This window comes from Pistacia vera, unplaced genomic scaffold, assembly GCF_008641045.1.
Source record: "Pistacia vera cultivar Batoury unplaced genomic scaffold, PisVer_v2 Contig1145, whole genome shotgun sequence".
Lineage (NCBI taxonomy): Eukaryota > Viridiplantae > Streptophyta > Magnoliopsida > Sapindales > Anacardiaceae > Pistacia > Pistacia vera.
In genome coordinates, this window is record NW_022195188.1 from 41619 (window position 1) to 65630 (window position 24012).

Here is a 24012-nt window from a genome sequence, read left to right on the forward strand (position 1 = left end):
TGACCAAAAGTAAATATATTAACTGTGACAAAGTTGAGTCTCATATCTTAGTAATCATGAATTATAAAAGAAAGTTTAAACTAACATGACAGCGTATCCATTTAAAAATGCATGAATTATAAAATACAGTAGATGAATTTGACCGCCATCGCTTATATCAAACGCAAGTCTTTCCTTTCTGGTTTTTGCCTTAAAAGTTTACAAAAAAAGATAAATAAGCAATTAGAGAACTCATAACACTTGAGTAAAATATGAATGTGACTTTCTTCAAGAGAAGATTTATACAGTTCAATTGGCAGTGAAAGAAACATTCTCACTTTTCTAATGTTTTAGATTTCTCATTGCACAGATACTTTATGTACAACTCTTAGTCAAGCACAGGGAGAAAGATGGGAACTGTAATTCCAAGCTCCATGGATATATCAAAAACTGATAACGAAACAGGCATCATTGATTCTCCAGAAGAGCTTGATGTTGGAGCTTTGTTCATCCTCAAGTCTAAGAGGTTAGTCAAATTAGCCAATTATGAATATGAATATTCAACAATTTGTCAAACATCCACATGCTTTTTAATCCAAACTTAAGTTCTATGTAAAATGAGTTCACTAAAACTATTTGTATTTGAAAAACTCTTTCAGCAAGAAGTTTGAGTTATACTTGAAGAAAATGTGGACTTGTAAGAACTATGAATGTGAATGTTATGCTTTTGTTTCTAAAATTGGGTGTGATTGGTTGTGTAGGATCATGGCTGCACTGCGGATATCATTTGACAACATCAATTGTTGGTCCTGTAATTTTCAGTCCACCCTTTACACTGGCCTTCTTAGGGTGGGTTCCTGGAGTTCTCAGTGTGACTCTTGCAACTCTGGGGACTTTCTGATGTAGGGAAAATAGTGTTAAATTAGAAGTTTAGTTGATTTAGGAAGTTTTAATTTAGTTAAATTTTACTTTCTTATTTTATAATTAGTCAACCGTTGGGATTTCTTATTTTAATTAGTTTTCGTGTTTAAGTAGGATTTTATTTCCTTGTTTAGTTGAAGTCTTGTTAGGGTTGGTTGTAACCACCCTATATAAACATATTATTCGTTTCTTTTGAGGATATAAAATATTCAATAAAATATTCAATTTTTACTTCAGATTTTATGGTTTAAGTTTATGGATTGAGACTTGTGTTATCAGTTCTAAAGGTGTAGTCGTGTGCTCGCCTTGTTTATCATGCTAACTCACTGCATCAGTTGGTATCAGAGCAGGCAAAATTCGTCTGATCTAATGACAGGTGATGAAGTTGTAGGAGGCGACGATTCTCATGACAAAGATCAGGGAGCTGAGACCTTACAAGGGGTGGCGTTGAGGGCTTTGCAGCAACAAATCGATCTCATATTCCAGTGTTTGCAACGACGCTTTGAAGAAATTGCAGATCAACTTGATGCTTTGAACGTAGATGCCAACAAAAATAAGAATGACGAAAGGCAATGTATCGAGGATGATGCCGCTCACAGACGGCCTATTGGCAGACCTATTCTTGCAAATAGACGTAGACAACTAGTTTATGTGGAAGAGTCAGACAAAGAAGATGGTTATTATGAAGAACCTAAAAGGAACATGGGGTATGGCAGAAATCAGTATGGTGACAGAGAATCCAACGAATTCAAATTAAAGGTAGATATCCCTTGCTTTAGAGGAAATTTAGATATTAAGGAATTTTTGGATTGGATTGTGGAAATAGACAGGTTTTTTGAATATATGGAGATTCCAGAAGGAATAAGGGTGAGACTTATTGCGTGCAGATTGAAGGGTGGAGCTTCTGCATGGTGGGAAAGATTACAGTCCAGAAGATTTTGCGAGGGGAAAGCACCAATTAGAACCTGGTACAGGATGAAGCAGTTGTCACAAAGGGATTTTCTTCCTCATAATTATGAGCAGATCTTGTTCCAACAGTACCAGAGATGCCATTAGGTCAAAGATTTGTCCAAAAATATATTGTTGAATATCGACGGTTGTTACTCCACCTTGACTATAATGAACATCCATATAGAATAGCTTTAAGATTCTTTAATGGGCTGAATGTAAAGATACGAGCTCAAATTGATTTACAACCTGACCATACATTAGTTGATGTTCTTCAACTAGCCTTTGTTGTAGAATCACAATTAAGAATTAAAAAAAGAATTCTTCTTCAAAGAATGCATGCCTCACCAGTTATGGAAGAAAACAAGAAGCATCAAGCACTTCCTAAAGAAATTCTTAAAGCCAATGAAGATCGTGAGATGTTACAAATTGAGGATCACACATCAAAGGAGATTGAGCATAAAGTAGAAATTGAAGTTGAACGATTCCAAGAAGAAAAGATTGAACAAAAGCAAAAGAAAACTATCATAAAGGAGAAGCTTGAGCAAAAGCAAAAGAAAACTATCATAAAGGAGAAGCTTGAGTAAAAGCAAGTTTTCCTAAAGGAGAAGCTTGAGCAAGAAGAACACATTCAAGTTAAGGATCAAAAGGATGAAACATTGACGACATTCGATTGCGACTTGAAGACTATAGCGCATTATAACGGTCCTAGGAAGATCAATGACAGGTTATTTATTTGCTCCAAATGAGGACTTGTTACTCTACTTTAAGTATCACCCACCAGATTGAAACTCGAGGACGAGTTTATTTTTAAGAGAGGGAGTATGATGCAGGGAAAATAGTGTTAAATTAGGAGTTTAGTTGAAGTTTTAATTTAGTTAAATTTTACTTTCTTATTTTATAATTAGTCAACCGTTGGGATTTCTTATTTTAATTAGTTTTCGTGTTTAAGTAGGATTTTATTTCCTTGTTTAGTTGAAGTCTTGTTAGGGTTGGCTGTAACCACCCTATATAAACATATTATTCGTTTCTTTTGAGGATATAGAATATCAATAAATTATTCAGTTTTTACTTCAAATTTTACGATTTAAGTTTCTAGATTGACTGACGCAGCGAGTTAGCGTGATAAACAAGGCTAGCACACGACTACACCTTTAGAATTGATAACACAAGTCTCAATCCAGAAACTTAAACCGTAAAATATGAAGTAAAAACTGATTAATTTATTGAATATTCTATATCCTCAAAAGAAACGAATAATATGTTTATATAGGGTGGTTCCAGCCAACCCTAACAAGACTCTAACTAAACAAGAAAATAAAATCCTACTTAAATACGAAAACTAATTAAAATAAGAAATCCCAACGGTTGACTAATTATAAAATAAGAAAGTAAAATTTAACTAAATTAAAACTTCCTAAGTCAACTAAACTCTTAATTTAACATTATTTTCCCTACATCACTTTCTATGCATACAGTCTTCTTTCTGTTGTTTTGGAGCACAATGCACAGCTTGGGAAATGTCAACTTTGGTTCAAGGACATGGCGAGGGACATTCAGGTTAGTTCCATATGCCATACATGAAAAGTTTAATGTTTGTTAACACTTTTTACAGCATCAACAGAACAAAATTACTTAACAGATTATGTAAATTGAATTGACAAGACCTTGTTGGGGTAAGTTTCTTGTAGCACCTCTTCAGTTTGCCATTTACTATGGTACTGTTATTGGTTGTACTCTTCTTGGAGGACAAAGCCTCAAGGTCAGTCTCTCCCTTTCCTTTGAGGACATTGAAAAATCCTTCCAAGAGTTCTTCTGATCAAACAAAAGCGCTTTATCCAAAAAGACTGCACAAAAAATTTTGTTTCGACATGCATTTTTTTGTTTATAAATAAACAGTATAAAGCAAACACATTCGATTATTTTATATCAAAAGCACTCTTGAACCCATCTACCCGAACCTTTTTAGTGTATTGACATATTAAAATACAATGATTCTGGTCCACTAGTACAGAATTCTTTTGTGGTTTTGACAACTTTTTGCAGTTCATTTACTTGCTGTACCACCCAAAAGGAACAATGCAGCTGTACCAATTCATATTTATTTTTGCCTCCATACCCCTGATTTTGTCACAAATGCCATCTTTTCACTCCTTGAGGCATATCAATCGCATCTCATTAGTCCTCTGTCTGGCCTCCAGCGCTTGTGCTACTGCAGTTTCCATTTACATAGGTAAGCACAAACTCAACAAAAGACAACCAAAGAAGTTTATGTGTACATTATGTGCTTTATGCATAGGTTTTTTATCTCACAGGACAGTACAAGAATGCACCTGCTAGGGACTATTCTATAATGAATCTCAACTAAACCACGTTTTTGGCGCTTTCAATGGTATATCAATCATCTCTACAACATATGCAAGTGGAATTATCCCAAAAATATAGGTTTCCCCTGATTACCTACTTAGTCAGTTGCAAAAGTATTGTTAACTCATAAAAGAACAAAAATATTGTTACTCCTTAAGAAAGTTAAATCTTTTTCCTTCACAAGCAACGATAGCACTTATTGGAATTTGGGAGTAACAAATCAAACTTGCACAGACCAAAAACGTGATGAACTTATAGAGAGGAAACTAAACTTCTTCTTTTTATTAATCTAACTGACTCAAAATACATTGAAGACTCTCATCTCTTTTATAGGAAGAGATCGCAACTCTAATCCTAATTGAAAACTACTTCCTTATTCTACTCAAACTAAGAAAAGGAAAATAAATAACTCAAATTCTTATTCCTAAAGCAGGACTTTAACTAAAATAGTAAATCTTCCCAAAACATAAAAATTATCCTAAAACAAAACTACTTAAAATAGGAAATTAACACGAATCTAAGACGCTCGCAATGGCCACCATTTCCATCGTCGCAACCGTCTTTCTTTTTCCACGTTAAACACTGCTTCTCAGCGCTCGCTGAAGCAACCATTTCTATCACTGCAACAATGCTTTATGTCACTGCGGTGACCAGGTGACTCTGCTTCTTTCCTCTTTGTCTTTAACCATTCTTCTTCCGACTCTTCAACTGTGGCCATCATTCCCTTCACCAAAATAGGTTCACCTTTCAACACTCCTCCTTGAACCTTTTTGGTGTCTATTCCACACAAGTTCTTGGACATTTTTTGCTACTTGAAATTTGGAGCCACCTTACTTCTTTTCTTCTTGATTTGCATGATACTTCTCCTTAATTCTTTTGGACCAAACACCTTGATCCTTGGTTCTCTTTTGACACACATCCTTGGATTTTGGAGATATTCGAACAATCATTTTAATACTTGAAAAGTCACGAGGTCACAATTTTTCTTCCTTAAGCTCCTCTTTAATTGGTTCTATCATGGCGCTATTACATCTTTGATTAATCTCTTTAAGAGACATCATTCCTCTTGGTCCCACATCATCCACACCTTCATTTTCTTGAGGATCTTTTTCAATGACCTCTACGATTGGTAACATCAATACTTTCTCCTCCTTACTTCTAAAGGCATCAACATCCATAGCACTCCAATCCACTACAAAGCTTCTATTTCTCATGGGCACATTCATAAACTCTACATCATTAGAGTCTTTTACTTTGCACACATCGTTTGCAAATTCAAACACAAACCTTTTTTGCATCATTTGTCCAATACTCAGCAAATTATTATTTAAATCAGGCACAAAAAAAAAAACATTTGAAATTAATTTCATACCCTTTAATGTTGAGACAGCAATGGTACATTTTCCTTTGATTGGCACTTTGTCTTCATTACCCAATCTCACCATTCCTTTCATGTCCTCCAATTGAGTGAAGATCTCTTTCTTTCTGGTCATGTGTTGAGTGCATCTGCCGTCAATAAACCATGGATCGTTTTGCTCTTTAGCGTCCACTATCATGGCAGTGAACAACAATTCTTCTTCTCCCCCATCTTTTTCTTTCGCAACGTTTACTTGTTGTTATGGTTCACTAGTTCGCTCTTATTGTTGATTCTTCTTCTTTTGATCACAATCCCTCTGAAGGAGACTCGATTTATTACAAAATGATGGGAACCAACCTTCCAAACTCACGCTTAATTGTAGATAATAAAAGTAAAAGCAATTGTTCAATCACAAGCACTACTCCAACTAGAATAAACTAGAATAAGACTATATTAATGAGAAATAAATTGTAACAAAACAGGAAATGGAAATAGACCCAACACTACACTGAACTTCGAGGGTCAGTTCCTCCTAAACAACTCTCTATGCTCTATCTTATGCTACTGCTCTCCTTTTATTCTCAATCAAGATTCCTTCCTCTGAACAAACTCTGACACTAATTGCCATCTGTTGAGCCTTCATTGTGCCATTTGCTCCTTTGCCAACTGTCTTGTCATCTGTCTTGCCTTGTGATGCCTTCCATTTCCCTTTATGCCCTTTCTATTATACCACTTGGTGACGAGGTGTCCATCATTACCCTCCCCAAGGAATGCCACCTTGTCCTTAAGGTGGAAAGAAGGAAATTGATGACAGATTGTGTCGTAAGCTTCCCATGTGTTATCACGGGTGGGTAAGGTCCTCCATTTAATTAACACTTCATAGCTGCCATCTAACAGACATTGCTTTTTCAAAGCTTGCTCGAGCTCGACTTGGAGTGTCAGATCACAGGCAAGAATATCTAGGAGGGGTTATGCAGGAATGGGATAGGAGGTGGCTTTCTTGAGTTGGAAAACATGGAAGACGTCATGAATGCGGGTTGTAGGGGAAGATTGAGCATGTAAGCAACTGGACCCACTTTTTCGCAACTATATAGGGACTGTAAAATCTGGGACTAAGCTTTTCATTAACTCTTTGTGCCAAGGATTTAAGATGGTAGGGCTGAATTTTTAAATAAACAGAATCCCCTACTGCATAATGAACTTCTGGTCTTTTCTCGTCGGCGTAATTCTTCATGCTATCTTGAGCCTTTGCCAGGTTGGCTTTTAATTCTTCCAAAATGGAGTCTCTGTCAGTTAACTATCGATCGACATCATCCACAACAAAATTGTGCTCATTTTATTTGAGGATAACCGACAGATCTTGATTGTATAAGGCTCGAAAGGGGGTCATGCCTGAAGAATGGTTATACGTGGTGTTGAACCAGTATTCGGCCCATGCCAGCCACTTAGGCTAATGTTGCAGTTGGTGTCCCATAAAGCAACGCAAATAAGTCTCCACACATCGGTTCACAACTTTCGTTTGCCCATCAGACTGTGGGTGGTAGGCAGTACTCATGTGGAGCTGTGTACCAAATTGTTTAAACAATTCTCCAAAAAAATACTCATGAAGACTCAGTCTCGATTAGAAACTATGGTGCGAGGAAACCCATGTAGTTTAACCACCTCTTTAAGGAACAGGGTAGCTACATCTTCAGCGGTGTAGGGATGCCTCAAAGGAAGAAAATGACTATATTTAGTGAGGCGATCAACCACTACTAAGATAATTTGTACTTGATGAGCTCTTGGAAGGCCAATGATGAAGTCCATTGAGATATCTTCCCATACTTGGGTAGGGATAGGTAATGGTTGCAACAGTCCTGTAGGTTGGAGGGCCTCGTATTTATTCTGCTGGCAAGTTGGACAAGCTTTCACAAATGTTTGAATGTCTTGTTTCATCCCTTCCCAATAAACCACATGTGCTAGTCTTTTGTACGTTTGAAAAAACCCCGAATGATCCCCTAAGGGGGAGGAATGAAATTCCTGTAGTAGTTGCTAAACTTGTAAACTAGATTTCGGAAAGACTAAATGATCATTATAATACAATTGATGGCCAATTAGCTTGAAATATGGGTGACTTTGAGGATCCGTGATTAAATCTTGACAGATCTTCCGTAGCTTAACATCTTGTCGAATAGTCTCTTCCTATTCATCTCTACTAGCAAAGTAACATATGAATATGACATTGTACTCTGCTGTTTTATCTCATCTAGACAAGGCATCTGCCGCTTTGTTTTCTAACCCCAGTTTATATTGTATTTCATAATCCAAACCCAGTAACTTGATAATCCATTTATGTTGTTCTTCTCCTTGCAACCCCTGTTCATTCAGCTAGTGTACGCTCCGTTGATAGTCCTAATGATGAAGTGCCTACCCAATAGATAGTGTTGCCATTTTTTGATAGCCAAAACAATGGCCATCAGCTCCCTTTCATAGACTGGCCTCAATCAAGATCGTGTAAAGAGACCTTGACTAAGGAATGCTAGCGGTATGCCATCTTGCATTAGCACAACTTCAATTCCTTGCCCCAACGCGTCTGTTTCAATGATAAATGTCTTAGAAAAATTAGGCATTGCTAAGACAGGTATTGTGGTCATGACTCGTTTCAATTCTTCAAAAGTTCTCTAAGATGATTCTATCCAACGGAAGGCACCCTTGCGAAGGAGATTGGTCAAAGGTAGTGCGATCTTGCCATAACCATTTACGAATTTTTTGTAATAACCAGTCAGTCCTAGAAATCCATGAAGCACCTTGACATCCTTCAAAATTGGCCAATTTAAAATACAGTCTACCTTGGAGGGATCAACCACAATGCATTGGGCTGAAATGATATGGCCTAAATACTCCAATTGAACTTGAGCAAACTTACATTTTTTCTTATTTACCACCGGTTGATGTTTCATCAAGATCTAAAAGGTAATCCGTAGATGCTGCAAATGTGTCTCCAAATCTGAGATATGGATCAGAATATCGTCGAAGAAGACCAGGATGAACTTCCGTAAGTAGGATCTGAAGATGTCATTCATAAGAGCTTGGAAGGTGGATGGAGCGTTTGATCATCCGAAGGGCATGACGAGGAATTCGTAGTGCCCCTCGTGAGTACGAAATGTAGTCTTGTGGGTGTCCTCCTCTCTAACCCTTATCTAATGATACCCTGACTTGAGATCTAATTTTGAGAATATGGTAGCTCCTCCCTGCTCATCAAATAACTCATCTATGGTAGGGATTGGGAACCTATCAAGGATAGTGATTTTATTGAGGGCCCGGTAATCTACACAAAAACGCCATCCCCCATCTTTTTTCCTTATTAGTAATATCAGACTGGAAAATGGGTTGATACTAGGTTTAATAATTCCAGAAACCATCATCTCCCTTACAATCTTTTCTATCTCATTTTTTTGACAATGCGAAAATCGGTAAGGACAAATATTAGGAACTGGCGTACCTGGTTCAAGTCTGATGGTGTGATCATGGGCCCTAGTAGGTGGAAGCCCTGATAGAGGTTCAAGTAAGGCATTATGATCCTGCAACAGTTCTATAATACGACTGTCTTCCTCTGCCTTGCCTTTTTCTTGCAACTGTAGACTTTCGAACTCAACCAAACATCTTTACCCCTCAGTCCTAAATGTCTTAACCATTCCCTTCAAAGATACCATTGTTTTACACAGTGATGGATCCTCGACAAGAGTCACCGCTTCTTTGGACATGTTGAACTTCATGACTGATCTTTTCTAATCAGTTGTGGTTTCTCCAAATGTTTCCAGCCACGCGATCCCCAAAATAACATTGGTGTTACTCATATCAAAAGGGAAGAAATTATGGACCAGAGTGATATTTTGTAATTCCAAGCAAACCTCACGGCACTTTCCCTGACACCTCACGTTATACCCATCTCCAACTTTGACTCTGAAGGCCTTTGTCTGTGCCACTGGAATTTTCAATTCTTCCACTATCTCCCTGTTCATGAAGTTATGACAGGCTCCACTATCAATTAGTACAATAACCTCTCTGTCGCCTATTTTCCTTTTAACTTCAATGTCTTTGGCCCACTTATCCTAACTACAGAACTAATGGAAAGTTCAACTGCACTTGGAGCTTCATCGTCAATCGCACCTTCTGTGACAAAAATTTCATTCGCCTTTGGGTCGTCTTCATTAATCAACAGCACTTGAAACACTCTGTCCTCACACCGATGGCCTAGTTAATACTTGGCGTCTCACCGGAAACATAGGCCCTTCTCCCTCTTTCTTTGGATCTCACTTTCTGTCATTTTCTTGTAAGGGTAGTCTCACTAGAAAAAATTTGGCCAGAAATTAACAAAGGTCGATGAGTCAGGGCTATGTTGGGTTTCGATTGGATTTCATCAGGTGTTAGGTAGGTTTGAAATCGTGAAGTAGGTTGATTCAACTAGGTTTGGGCTTGGTTTAATTTCGTTGGGTCGAGTTAGAGTTGTGTAAATGTGTGGCCCAATATTTGGAGTGGCCCATTTCCCTTATCGGCTTAGCCCAAGCTTGGCCTCCTCAATGGCCTGGTTTCTTTCTTTCACCCTTTGGGCTAAATAGGTGGCTTGAGTGAGTGAGTTGGGTTGGGCTAATAAATTGGGTTGCAGGAGTTTTATTTCAGCCCGGATCTCAGGCCTCAAACTATTAAGAATGCCATTGTTAGCACCTTCTCACGCTCCCTTGACATCAATGCGATGATCTCCTCAAATCGATGACAGTAACCCAACACGATACTGTTCTGTTTTGTCGACATCAGAAGCTCCAGCGAGCTCACCTCCTAAGTTCCTCCAAAGTGCTGGAACAGAGAAATCTTAAATTTTGGCCAAGTAGTCAATGCCATTCGCGTCTTCATCCACTGATACTAGTGGAGAGCTTCCCCTTCTATGCATAAAGCTATCGCAGACACTTTCAGCTCATCGTTGATCTGATTAATGGCGAAGTAATGCTCTACGTGAAAGATCCAACCGTGTGGCTCTTCACCAAAAAAGATAGGCAGCTCCAATTTCCGGCCACCCCATTTGTGGTGGCTCCAAGCTTCCCCGTTTTGGTACCATCCTTCTCCATTGTGATTCCTGGTGTCCCAGTGAATCTCATGTTCGTTATGTTCCCCACCTTCCATGTGAAGCTCGTGCTCAGCTCGTCCACCACCATGGTTTCCTCTAGATTTCTCAAGTCGCTCTGGATTATTTTAGCCTTCCCTGCCTCTACTCAAATTTCCAGATAAGTTCCTTCTTCGCTCTTCCTCTTCTTCATCTTTTTTTTGCATCCAATTATGCATATCCATCAAGATTTCCCTCATCGAGTTTACTATTTTTGACACTCTAGCAACATCCTTCTCTACATTATCCATCCTGCTCTCCATCCTTGTACCAACCATGCCCCGTAATCGCCGAGCTCTGATACTAGTTTGATGGGAACCAACCTTCTAAACTCATGCTTAATCGCAAATAATAAAAGTAAAAGTAATTGTTCAATCACAAGCACTACTCTAACTGGAATAAACTAGAATAAGACTATATTAATGAGAAATAAATTGTAACAAAACAGGAAATGGAAATAGACCCAGCACTACACTGAACTTCGAGAGCCAGTTCCTCCTAAACAACTCGCTACTAATTCTCCATGCTCTATCCTATGCTACTACTCTCCTTTTATTCTCACTCAAGATTCATTCCTCTTAACAAACTCTGACACTAATTGCCATCTGTTGAGCCTTCATTGTGCCATTTGCTCCCTTGCCATATGTCCCGCCTTGTCATGTCTTCCCTTTCCCTTTATGCCCTTTTCTATTATACCACTTGGTGACCAAGTGTCCATCACAAAACCAACATGTGTTTGGCTTAATCTTGTACCAACAATCATCCTCCGAATGATTGTTCTTTTTGTAATGGTTGCAAAAAGCTTGACTTCTTCTATTTCTATATCCCTTACCTTTTCCCGAAATCCGAGTCTTCGTTCGTAGAGCAACCTCTAGCCCAATTTCATCTCTCATCTTCCTTCTTTGTTCTTGTGCTTCAAGAGCACTTATCAAGTTAGCCATTGACATTGATTTAATATCTCTTAAATCTTCGAGAGACGAAATCTTGGATTCGAACTTTTCTAACACACTTACCAGAACTTTTTCTACCAACCTCTTCTCTGGAAGGATTTTGCCCAAGATTCTGATTTCATTCACAAGCTTCATTAGCCTGTCAGAGTATTGCAATACACTCTCCATCTCAGTCATCCTCATATTGTCAAACTACCACTTCAATGTGACAATCTTCATCTTCTTTGTCTTCTCAAAACCTTGATACTCTGTTTGTAACTTATCCCAAATCTCCTTGGCGGTAGTGCAGGCAATGACCTTCATAAAAATTCCATCGGAGATAGCCAATTGCAAATGTGACAGAGTCCTTGCTCTCTTCCTATTTGCTACCTTTTGTAACTCCAATTGAGCGATCGTTGGATCCTCTAATTCTCCTTGAAAGTTTCTTCCAGTCTTGGTGACTTCCCACAAATCAGTAGCCTGTAGAAACCCTTGCATCTTCACCTTCCAAATATGATAGAGATCTCTTGTAAATAAAGGAATCGACGACATTAAACTTGACAGAGCCATCTTCCTTCAGATTTTCCTTTCCCTCTCTCTCTAACTTAAGAACCTCACCACAGATCCCTTAAGACAACTTTGCTTTGATACCAATTGTTAGAATTTAGGAGTAACAAATCAAACTTGCATAGCCCAAAAACGTGATGAACTTATAGAGAGAAAACTAAACTTCTTCTTTTTATTAATCTAAATGACTGAAAACACATTGAAGACTCTCATCTCTTTTATTGGAAGAGATCACAACTCTAATCCTAATTGAAAACTACTTCCTTATTCTACTTAAACTAAGAAAGGGAAAATACATAAACTCAAATTCTTATTCCTAAAACCAGATTTCAACTAGAATAGTAAATCTTCCCAAAACATAAAAGTTATCCTAAAACAAAACTACTTAAAATAGGAAATTAATATGAACTCTAAAACTTGAATCTAGGGCGCTCGCAGCAACCACCATTTCCATCATCGCGGCTATCGTTCTTTTTCCACGTTAAGCGCTGCTTCTCAACGCTCACTGTCACTATGGCGATGCTTTATGTCGTTACGATGACCAAGTGACTCTGCTTCTTTCCTCTGTCTTCAACCATTCTTCTTCCGACTCTTCAACCGTGGCCATCATTCTCTTCACCAAAATAGGTTCACCTTTCAACAACACTTCTAGTGAAAGGCAAGATGTTCAAAGGATTATGCATCTGTTATGCAGTCGTAGTTACCACATTTTTCAGCTTGGCGAACTCCAGGTATTGGCATTTGGGAATCAAGCCATGCCGAAAAATTCTTACTAATTTCATGGGTGATGGGAAGCCATTGCTGCCCATTTGGTTTCTTTTGATGACCAACATCTTCACTCTTATGCAACTACTAGCAATCACTTTGGTAAGAGCTACTCATTTCTAGTAATACTAGTATCTCTAATGCCATTACCATATTCACAAAGAGAAAACTATAATGGGTTTTTCTTACTATAATGTTTATTACAGATTTACTTGCAACCAACAAATGAAATTTTTGAAAAATGGTTTGCAAATCCAAAGATGGATCAATTCGCTAGGCGTAATGTACAAGGCCGATATTCAAGACACCTTCTGTGATCATTGCCACATTCATTGTTGCAATGCTACCTTTCCTCGAAGACATTATGACACTATTTGGAGCACCTGGATGCATACCTTTAGATTTCATACTGCCAATGGTTTTCTACATTGTGACATTCAAGCCATCCAAATAGAGCATAATATTCTGGGGAAAGAAGTTGATAGCAGTAGTATTCTCAGGTTTGGTAGCAGTGGCATCAGTTTGCTAAATGTGTAATATTAGCAATAACATCATGTATTGATTATAATAGACAGAATGAAGCTTGATAGATGGAATACCTGAAAGCATTTCCTGTTCATGTTGAAAATCGGAGGAGTAAAAAAAAACATTAAAATAAAAAAACAACAAATAATAATACATAAAGGCACATGATATTTTACATGATTCGGCATAACTTGCCTGCATCCACGGATGAGGGGATTTTCACTATAATAATATGAATACGATACAAGTGTTTCATCACACCATCAACCTTTATTTTGAGCGATCGTTGGATCCTCTAATTGTTCAGTCGAACATCTTGTTCATATGGTGTTTAATAGCCTTTGGTATTTACTCGATACCTAGAGCCCTTTACCCTATGGTACCCTTACATTAGAACCCCTTGTATCCTCACATTCTCTCTTTCTTTATTTCCCTCTCTCATAATCTTGAATTGGTTTTAACCCCCTCTATTTATAGGTAAAATAAGGATCTTTTTCTACTAGGATTCATATTTCAAATCCTAATAGGACTCCTCTAATTTTATTCATTCTCATATTTTAACTCTAAATAAAATCCTAAACCAATTCTTTTTTCCTAATAAAACTCAAAGTAAAAGGAAAACAAATATTCTCCAATACAAATTCCTAAACTAGAACTCTGCCTAAAACTTAAATTCTCTTTTCTTCTTGCTTGCCTTTTCTTCATCAATTACCAAAAAGTGTTCACATTCCAACACTCCTCCTTGAACTTTTTCGGTAATTCATCTTCTAAGCTTGTTCTTCATTCTCTTACTCCTCATTTCTTCTACAACTTCAACCTATCACCCTTAGTGTTGGCTTCTTCTCTCCACCCTTGGTTGGAGTCTTGATGGCTTTCTCTCGTCGATCTTGTCGCCGACATTCTTGTAGACCATCATCCTGCAATTTTTGCTGCATCTTCCTTAGGCCCATTCTCCCGCAAGTCCCTTAAAAATATAAGCTCTGATACCATGTTGAAAATCAGAGGAGTAAAAAAAAATATTAAAATAAAAAACAACAAATAACAATACATAAAGGCACATGATATTTTACGTGGTTCAACATAGCTTGCCTACATCTACGAATAAGAGGGTTTTCACTATAATAATATGAATATGATATAAGTGTTTTATCACACCATCAACCTTCATTCTGAGCGATCGTTGGATCCTCTAATTCTTCAGTCAAACATCTTGTTCCTATGGTGTTTAATAACCCTTAGTATTTACCCGATACCTAGAGCCATTTACCCTATGGTACCCTTACATTAGAACCCCTTGTATCCTCACGTTCTCTCTTTCTTTATTTTCCTTTCTCATAACCTTGAATTGGTTTTAACTAGGGGTGAGCACGGGTAGCGGGTAGAACCGGAATCGGGGGTAAGAACCGGAACCGGAACCTACCCAGAACCTGCACTGTACGGGTAGGTTCCGGTTCCAATTTTTTGGAAACGCTACTGTGCGGTTCCAGTTCCGGTTCTTGCATGTGGAGGAACCGGAATCGGAACCGGAACCTGTAAAAAGGGTACCCTGTTTGGAACCTGTAGGGGGTACCCGGTTTGGAACCTGTTTTGGAACCTGTTTGGAACCTGTTTTGGAACCTGTTTTGGAACCTGCTTTGGAACCTGTTTTAGAACCTGTTTGGAACCTGTTNTGGACACTCTAAACCCGAGAGAACAAAGCCCTCCCAAGAATGATTACAGCCCTAATCACTCAAGTCTACCTGATTACAACAATCTTGATTAAGAACTTCCACAAACCCTAGAACTTTCACTCAATTGAATAATGGAGAGAACAATCAATCTAAAAATTGGGGGAAAAACTGGGTTTAAATACGATTGACCTGGAGGCTAAATAATGGTCGTTGGATCTGATGAAAAAATTGGTGGTCTGGATTCACATAACACTTCCATGAAACGACGTTGTCCAACTTAACCTAATACTACAGAGTTTTCAAGCTTCCACTTCAACAATAGTGTTGCCACAGGAATTACAAGGAGATTGTCAGCATAATTAGTATAATTAATTGAAATAATTGCAAAGGAATGTATAAATATTAATTATGTAGATTTGATGTGGTTATTCTAATTTTTGGGATGAATAAATATTAACGGCTAGTGAAAATGGCATTAAGATTTAAGACACTATTTAATGTGTTAAAAAAAATTGATGTGATGGCATGATTTAAACCTCTCCGTATTATTTAACCATAAAATGAACCGGTTGTTATGGATAACGTTGTCATTTCAACTGGACAACGTTTCTACCAGTGAGCTACTAGTGTGTGTTAACACTTCAAGAATGAAAGCCAATAAACCTATCATGATTCGACACGTATTAACGCAGATAAAGCGGTTGCGTTTCATATTTTGAAAGTTTACGGTAGTGAACCGGTAATTGTAGTACAGATCCCCAACTGTCTCTCTGTCTCCCTCTAACTCAGAAAACAGAGGAACGAATTACAAATCTTTACTCGGTCGAACATCTCGAGGTAACTAACTCTCTTATATATGCAGCAAAAAAGATTCTTAACTTTCTTTACCTTTTTCTCGGAAACCAAACAGAACATGTCGCTAGTTTAAGTATTTTAAATTCTCGGTAACATATTTTTTAAATAGGTTGTGATTGTGTTGTTTCTTGTTGCTTTGCAGCCTAGATTTTCATTGTTTTCATGTTTAATCTTCAGAAGTGCTCCAGTTTAATCTCTTAGGCGATGTTCTGTTTTAACTTAGCTAATATAATGTAGAATTTGCTTTATTTTTTTTTTTTTTTATGTGGAATAGATGCAACGTTACTTATTAGCTTAGTTGGCAAAGTTTGAGTCTTGGTCATTCATGATTATGTGTTATGTCCTCTGGAAGTACTCTCGGAGTTGGTAGTGCTTTACATAGTAAATAAGCGAGGAAGCACTAATTGATTAGCACATTTGTTAACCAGACCAGAAATGTGACATCTGCTATTGAGAGTATTAAATCTGGTCTTGAGAGCTCTACCTTATGGTTTAGTTACACTCCATGAGTTATATCCACTTGTTAGATACAAGACTGCACCATATAAGCGAATCCACTTTTTAAGTTTTGCTCCGTGAACCATTCATGTTATTTGACTAATGTAAGCTGAAATTTAATTTTTTTATTAACAGGTTTCTTGGTCTTTCAAATGGAGAAATCTAATTGTAGTAGAGCGAGGCAGATCCTCGACAGTTTGGTTAGCTTCTTGCGGAAATTCATTTTCCGTATTCTTTCTATGGGTCCCTTACCTAATCACATTGCTTTCATAATGGATGGGAATCGAAGATATGCTAAGAAGCTGAATTTGATAGATGGGGCTGGCCATAAGGTTGGGTTCTTGGCTGTCACGTCCATGCTCAAATTTTGCTATGAGTTGGGTGTAAGAAATGTAACAATTTATGCCTTCAGCATTGATAATTTTAAACGGAGCCCTGAAGAAGTTCAATCCTTGATGGAGTTAATGCAGGAAAAGATAGAAGGATTGATTAAGGATGAGAGCATTGTCAACTGTTATGGAGTAAGAGTTTACTTTGTAGGGAATCTAAAACTCTTGAGTGAACCTGTTAGGTTGGCAGCAGAGAGGGCTATGCTGGCTACTGCAAAAAATTCCAAAGCTGTTCTGTCAATCTGTGTCGCCTACACTTCAACCAACGAAATTGTTAATGCTGTTGAGGAATCAGTTGAAGAGAAATGGAATCAAATTACTGTACTAGAAGCTAGTGGAGCAGGTTATGGTTTAATTAAACTTGGAGGGATTGAACATCATGAAAGTGAGCCCCTTATAAAACTTGTAGATATAGAAAAGCATATGTATATGGCAGTTGCACCTGATCCGGATATCATAATCCGTACTTCTGGTGAGGCCCGTTTGAGCAATTTTCTTCTATGGCAGAGTGCATTCTGCTATCTGTATTCACCTTCTGTACTCTGGCCAGAGATTGGCTTGCGCCACTTTCTTTGGGCAATATTAAACTTTCAGCGACACCACTCATATTTGAACAAAAAAGGGGAACAATTACAGCATCTTTTGCAGGATGGCTTCTGACCTTTTAAGACTTTTATTTGATTCTTGGTTTATCACTTCTTGTTCTTGAATTACTCTCAGCGACGGTAAAAGATTACAACATGGGCTGGAACTTGTTTTTGGTGTCCCGGCTGTTGGTACATTCCCTAGAAAATACGAATACAGTATATTGATCAGCAAAGAAGGAAAATACTTTCTGAGACTGCAGTATGTGTTTCTGCAACCAAGTTTGGGCATACATTGACGGTTGTAGTTTATATTTTCCATGAATTACGGGTGATCTACTTTATGTTTAATATACTCAAGATATCAGTTAGAACGGCCATTAATATTTCTACTGCCTCTGTCTCAGAGATTTCTTCAGAGTAGAATAGACTAGGGTGTTTCATTTGAAAGACCAAAATACAATCGCAGCCAAAATTGTGACCTCTCTTCAGGTTAGCCCTTTGTTCACCCGAGCTTGAAGTATTTATGGTTGATATGTCATGCATATTTTTTGGTTTATTTGTAATTTTAAGCAATGGTGAGTATGTGATGACTCCAAGATTCCTTGCATAGTGGAGATTTCTCGTTCTTTCATCGACCTCATGTTATGAAAAAGTTTTGAGAATATCTCTTGTTATGTAGATAAACACATTTGTTTTTTTGTTGAGTTTTGCTTCATATTGCCTATCTAATCGCTGTATATGCTTCAAGTTATTGATTGGAGAAGAAAAGAAGTGACAGAGGCAGCGGCTGAAGTTTTTACATGACAACATAGTGACCATCTGGGTCAGACATTAAAATTTTGTCTGTGTTTCTATTATCTATATAAATAGAGCGTCGGGTAAGAGCCCTTCTAAAATCACTGAGCGATTTCAGGTGAACGGTCTAGTCATATGCATTGTTGGAACCATAGCCCAATGCTAAGTAAGTTTTTGTGAACCATTGCCTCGGAGACTTACTTTTTTATATAGAGATGCATAATTCAATAAAAATTATGCTTCTTTCTTGGGAAGAATTGAATTTCTAATTGGTACTTTTATTTTTAATTTTTCCCATAGACTACATGTTCTCTTTGCCTTTGGTCCTTTCTAGAGTGTTACTTTCCTACAAGCAGATAGAGTTTAATGATTCATCTGTTCCACTCTGGATTAATGCTCCCTCACTATGTATGCTATATTGGTGGTTATAGCTTTTGGCGAGATTTTGACCCCTCATATGGTGGATTGAGATGGTTTTTGAATAGTTGGCTTTTTTGGTTAACTTTTGTACTTATTTGGCAATCTTCTATAGGGCTCGCGAGTGATTTGATGTGAAAAATTACAGGCATTTCAAATGTGATCATTCGGCTGCCACGAAACAGAGAAAACACTATGGCAAAAAAGAATATGATGATGGGAAGGACTCGAAAGCAGGCCAGGACCACCATTATTAAACCATCATCGGAATAAAACTAATTCAGTGGTCGTTATATAAGTTAAACAGGTGAGGTGACAATGAAATATAAAAGTTGTTGGCTGGCTAATGGCTATCTGGGACCAAGTAGAGATAGGACCACGATGATTGTATCCTCTTTAATTAGGCTCGATTGAAAAGGTCAAGAGCATTGAATTTTTCAAACTTTTTCTTTTTGTCAATAATGGTGTAGCCTTAGCCTTATCACTCTACAAACGTTGAGATGCTATGCTGGTCATGGCTGCTCCCATCACTACCAAATCTTCAACTTTCCTCTTATTAAGCCACACCTGAAAATACCTCAACTATTATTTTTTTTTCATTATTATAATCCCCAACTCATTACGAGTCAATTGCCATTTTCACTTTGCAAAATGAATTGAGATAAATACACAGGGCAATTAAGGGTTTGGATGTTCACCTTGTCTTAGGCCTAATCGCAACAAACCTATGGGATGAATGAACCAAACCACGAGCCCTGGTACAAATTATACTTTTTGAGGTCTTATCCGAGTAATTGTTTAAGAAGTGCCATTTGAGCTGAACTTGAAAAGGGATTTGGTTTACCCAATTAGATTCCAAACTCATGAAATACTCGATTATTCTGACGACTAATGAGTCTGATTCAGGCCTCTGGCATCATCACAATCATCGTCATCAACTGACATAAGCAATCCATTATAGAACCTTGATGATGGAAATATAATCGTAAGCCATATGACCTCACCTTTGCTTTGTAGAACCAAAATGGACCAGTCCTCCACACTCCAGATTCGACCTCGTGGTGGGATTATATTAATCAAATAATAGCTAATTAAGAACGTAACTCTGATGACACATACACAAACGTAATCACATGATCTCATTCTCATCAAGACCAACCTGAAATCTAGGCTACCCCCGAATCCAAACGCAAGCTTTGATTTGTTTTATCTTAATAATTTTGCCCATCTTAAAACAAGTACACCGAATCTATCACGTTAACATGATCAAAAACAGGACACCGTCACCCACATGACATAACACGATTTCAACCTATTTGATTCCCACCTAAAAAATACTAAATTGTAAAAAGTACTTACCAAACAATCCAAATACCTACATAGTAGTGGCCCCCCCTACACATCTCATCTACCAATCATATTCGTTTTGTTTTCCAAGAACCCAAAATCTATCTCCATCAAACTGTTTCTTTCGGCAGATTGAAAATTTTAAAACCCGTTATTGGAGGGTAATGTCAACTTCTGATTAAAGTATATTTTCTACGTTATATAAATGGTTTAGACTTTAGAGTGAAGTGGTAAGCTTAATTCATGGAAGGAGATAATAGAAGGAAGGTCAAAGCAGAGGAAAAACCAAGTGTTCGTTATAGAGGAGTAAGAAGACGGCCATGGGGAAAATTTGCAGCTGAAATTCGTGACTCTAGTAATTATGGAGCTCGGTTGTGGTTGGGAACTTTCAACACAGCCGAAGAAGCGGCACGAGCTTACGATAAAGCTGCTTTTTCCATGAGGGGTCCCTTGGCCATTCTTAACTTCCCAGACGAACACTTCTCATTTAATGTCAGTTCTTCTTCCTCTTCACCACTCTCTTCTTCTTCTTCCTCCTCCTCCTCTTCTTCTTCTTCATCAGCATCGTGCTCATCATCTTCTAATTTAACAATGTTTCAGAAAGTGGAAAGAAGTGGTGCTGAAACAGGGAAAGAAGTATTTGAAATTGAGTACTTGGATGACCAGTTGTTGGAGGACCTTCTTAACTTTGAAGAAGACAAGACCAAGAATGAATGAAATCACCAATACGACGTCCATATGCAACCTCTACCATCGAGTAAATCGAAAAAATATATTTTACTTACTAAGAAAGGTTGTTCGGTCAAATGACGAAACAGACTATTGAATTTCGTCATTATGGCTTCTGTAGTTATTAATTACAACTGTTGGGGGGACATTTATCTGTCAAAGAATATATTTCTGACGGCTCCGATGTATATGAGAATGAATTGACTTCTTCTGAAGTCAAATCTCAGCCACGCGTCGGTATTGGTTTTTGCTTTAAATATGTTTCTTGTTCGCCAGCCCCTCCCCCTCCACCCAAAAGAAGGTTCCTTTACCGAAAAAGGGTAATGTTTCATTTTAATTTTCATGTTGCTTAATCCAATTGCTGAATATGAGATGTTAGGTTGTTTAAGTCTTTATTATCATGAAGTAAATGAGTGAAATACAAGTAGCCTGCTTGCCAGAACTTAATTAAAAACCCAGAATACATAAATTCTGCATATCGTTTTTAAAAATTTATGATCAGTTGATCACCAGTACCAGTCTACTGTAATGATACTTCCCATGGCTCGAAACGCGGATATTTGCAAAGAATAAAAATTTCAATTACGCAGAAAAGGATCTACAATAAGCAACAACTTGTTGACAAACGAATCTAGCTAGTTATTGTTATTTTTACCTGGCCAATAATCCTCCTTTGTATCTAGAAGCTCCTCCAATAACTCATTGTCTAAATACTCGAACTCTATAACTTCATTTTTAGTTTCTTTTCCAGCTCTAGAAGAAACTCCTCTGCCAGAGCCAGTTCCAGATCCAGATCCAGAATCAGAACCAGAACCAGAGACATTACCATAATTAGCCCGAGAAGATGATGATGATGAAGAGAAAGAGGTGGATTGAGCATGATACTGATAGTCGTTTGGGAAGTTAAGAATGGCTAAATGACCCCGGAAAGCAAAAGCAGCTCTATCATAAGCTCGAGCCGCCTCTTCAGCAGTGTTAAAAGTGCCAAGCCACAGGCGAGCACCATTCCTTGTTGGGTCACGTATTTCAGCTGCAAACCTACCCCATGGTCTCCGACGAATTCCCCTGTAACGAACCTCTGATCTTCCATTAATCTCATTGCTCTCCATCTTCTTGTTGTTGTTCTTGGTGTTTCTGCCTCCCCTGGGTGTCTCCATGTTGTTTATGAAATAACAGCAGTGAGACAATTCGTAACGTCCAAAAAAATTTAATTAGAAAGTTGGTGGCAACTAATTATAATGGAACGCCATAGGATACATATGTATATAATGGTATAGCCACATCAGATGTAGAAAAAAAAAATTGGTCACAGCTGACGGTTGAGAAATGAGAAGTGGTTACTGGGAAACTTCTTCGCACTAAAAAGTAATAATAAGAAATACACAGGGCTTTGGATTTCTAAGTATTACATGATGAAAGAAGGAGGTCAAGTAAGACTTTGTAATGTTTGGGCCAACGAATATATAATAATTTCAGAATATTTAGTACCAGATTTGCATGATGGCAGGATGAAGTTAGCATGGAGACGATAAGATGAGAGTAGAAGGAAAAACACTCCCTTCCCTGACCCCCATTGTGTCTTTGTTGTTTGTTTAACTGTGGATATGGAGATTGCAAATAAATTTGAATTTGATGATGGGTCACATGGATTGTCATATGCCAACACAAGAACAACTGTTACCAAATAAAACAAGCGATTTATTTTGTAATTGGTAGTTTAATTTATATTTCCTCATCCTTCTGTCAATGTCTGCCATATTATTTATGAAGCAAAAGAGTTGTTCATTGAACTTTTTTCATTTATAACTTAAATAATAAGCATTTTTTCATTTATTTGGAAATAAATCTGACCACAAATTGCTTATTCATGTCGTAAAAAGAGTCGAAGTTAACATTATTGACAAACATTGGGTACTATAGATGGACAAAATTAAAAGGTAAATTCTTAATTTTAAGACTTTTTATGTTTGATTGAAAAAACCAATTTAGTATCCAGCTTTCTATACATACAATACAATCATCAATTCCTATTATCACCACACTCCTGAACAAATGTTTTAAAACACTATATGATGTGTTCACATAAATCACTTTATTAATAACAATAGGGTATCTTTAATATTAAAAAAAAAATACAGTAATAATTTGAATTTCTCACTGTAATAAAAAGTTCATAAAAGGCAAGTTCCTTTTTAGTTTTTACATCTAAAATAAAATAAAAAATAAAAAGGGTATTTTTTAATCGAAAATAACCCATATGGTCCAAAGCGGTAGACTGTAGTAAAGCCGCAAAGTGGAGCAGCAAGGCTTTGAATGTGATGTTTGGGTTCACACGCCTCAGCCCGATCTCAGCCTATCAAACCCAATATATGGATCAGCCCAATTGAATCAACCCACTTTCTGTTTAACAACTCCAACAAAAATAAGATTTTTTATTGCAGTGTCTTGAATTCAATCCACAATGGTATGTTAAGGTTATAGCATCCTTTTTTGAATTCCTCTCCTACCTATCATATGTTAAATTCATTTATCACTAAACAAATCCATTTTTTACTCTTTATATTCAATTTCCTTTGATTTGGGCCAAGTTTCAGGCTGCCTGTCTTCTAGCTTTTCAAAAGATTTTAAAGATATTCTAAGTAGGCCCATAAAAATAAAATGATGATTTTTTAATAATTGGATGAACTTTGGGTTAAATCAATATTAGATTTGGTTAAGTATAATTACAAGGGACACAGATTGTAATCAATATCAAATTGATATTCATATTTCCAAAAGAAAATGACATTAACAGACAAACGTGTGAAGATTTGATTTACTTTCTCATATAATTGTCCCACTTTAACTAGGCTAAAACTCACTATGTCATTGTCCTTGTTCATTAGACAAACATTAAGGTCCTACTTTATTATATTCTCATATTTTGATTGCTCAATCTTATATATATATATATATATATATTTTTATATAATATATATATATATTATATATATATACTATATAGATATATATATATGGTTGTGGTTGGGAACTTTCAACACAGCCGAAGAAGCGGCACGAGCTTACGATAAAGCTGCTTTTTCCATGAGGGGTCCCTTGGCCATTCTTAACTTCCCTGACGAACACTTCTCATTTAATGTCAGTTCTTCTTCCTCTTCACCACTCTCTTCTTCTTCTTCCTCCTCCTCCTCTTCTTCTTCTTCATCAGCATCGTGCTTATCATCTTCTAA

At 37.3% G+C, this 24012-nt stretch overlaps 3 protein-coding genes and 1 pseudogene across 4 annotated transcripts; 3 read left to right on the forward strand and 1 right to left on the reverse strand.

The window, feature by feature from the left end:
* Positions 1 to 389: 389 nt before the first annotated feature.
* On the forward strand, positions 390 to 13499 carry LOC116145772 (annotated as a pseudogene).
* Positions 13500 to 15922: 2423 nt separating this feature from the next.
* LOC116145931 (dehydrodolichyl diphosphate synthase 6-like) lies at positions 15923 to 18497 on the forward strand. 2 transcript variants are annotated; one of them, XR_004130446.1, is made up of 3 exons: positions 15923 to 16002; positions 16654 to 17983; positions 18243 to 18497. XR_004130446.1 is itself a non-coding variant. In XM_031431361.1 (2 exons), the coding sequence occupies exon 2, from the start codon at positions 16671 to 16673 to the stop codon at positions 17565 to 17567; it is 897 nt and encodes a 298-aa protein (XP_031287221.1). In that variant the 5' UTR covers positions 15923 to 16002; positions 16654 to 16670; the 3' UTR covers positions 17568 to 18234. The 2 variants fall into 2 exon arrangements, 1 of the variants encoding a protein (XP_031287221.1); XM_031431361.1 differs by lacking the exon at positions 18243 to 18497 and having other exon boundaries at positions 16654 to 18234.
* A 1799-nt stretch (positions 18498 to 20296) lies between these two features.
* Positions 20297 to 21092, forward strand: LOC116145944 (ethylene-responsive transcription factor ERF098-like). The gene has a single exon (XM_031431373.1). The coding sequence runs from the start codon at positions 20297 to 20299 to the stop codon at positions 20768 to 20770; it is 474 nt and encodes a 157-aa protein (XP_031287233.1). The 3' UTR covers positions 20771 to 21092.
* A 325-nt stretch (positions 21093 to 21417) lies between these two features.
* LOC116145782 (ethylene-responsive transcription factor ERF098-like) lies at positions 21418 to 22111 on the reverse strand. The gene has a single exon (XM_031431228.1). It carries the CDS (start codon positions 21937 to 21939, stop codon positions 21418 to 21420), a length of 522 nt encoding a protein of 173 aa, XP_031287088.1. The 5' UTR covers positions 21940 to 22111.
* Between the last annotated feature and the right edge of the window lie 1901 nt (positions 22112 to 24012).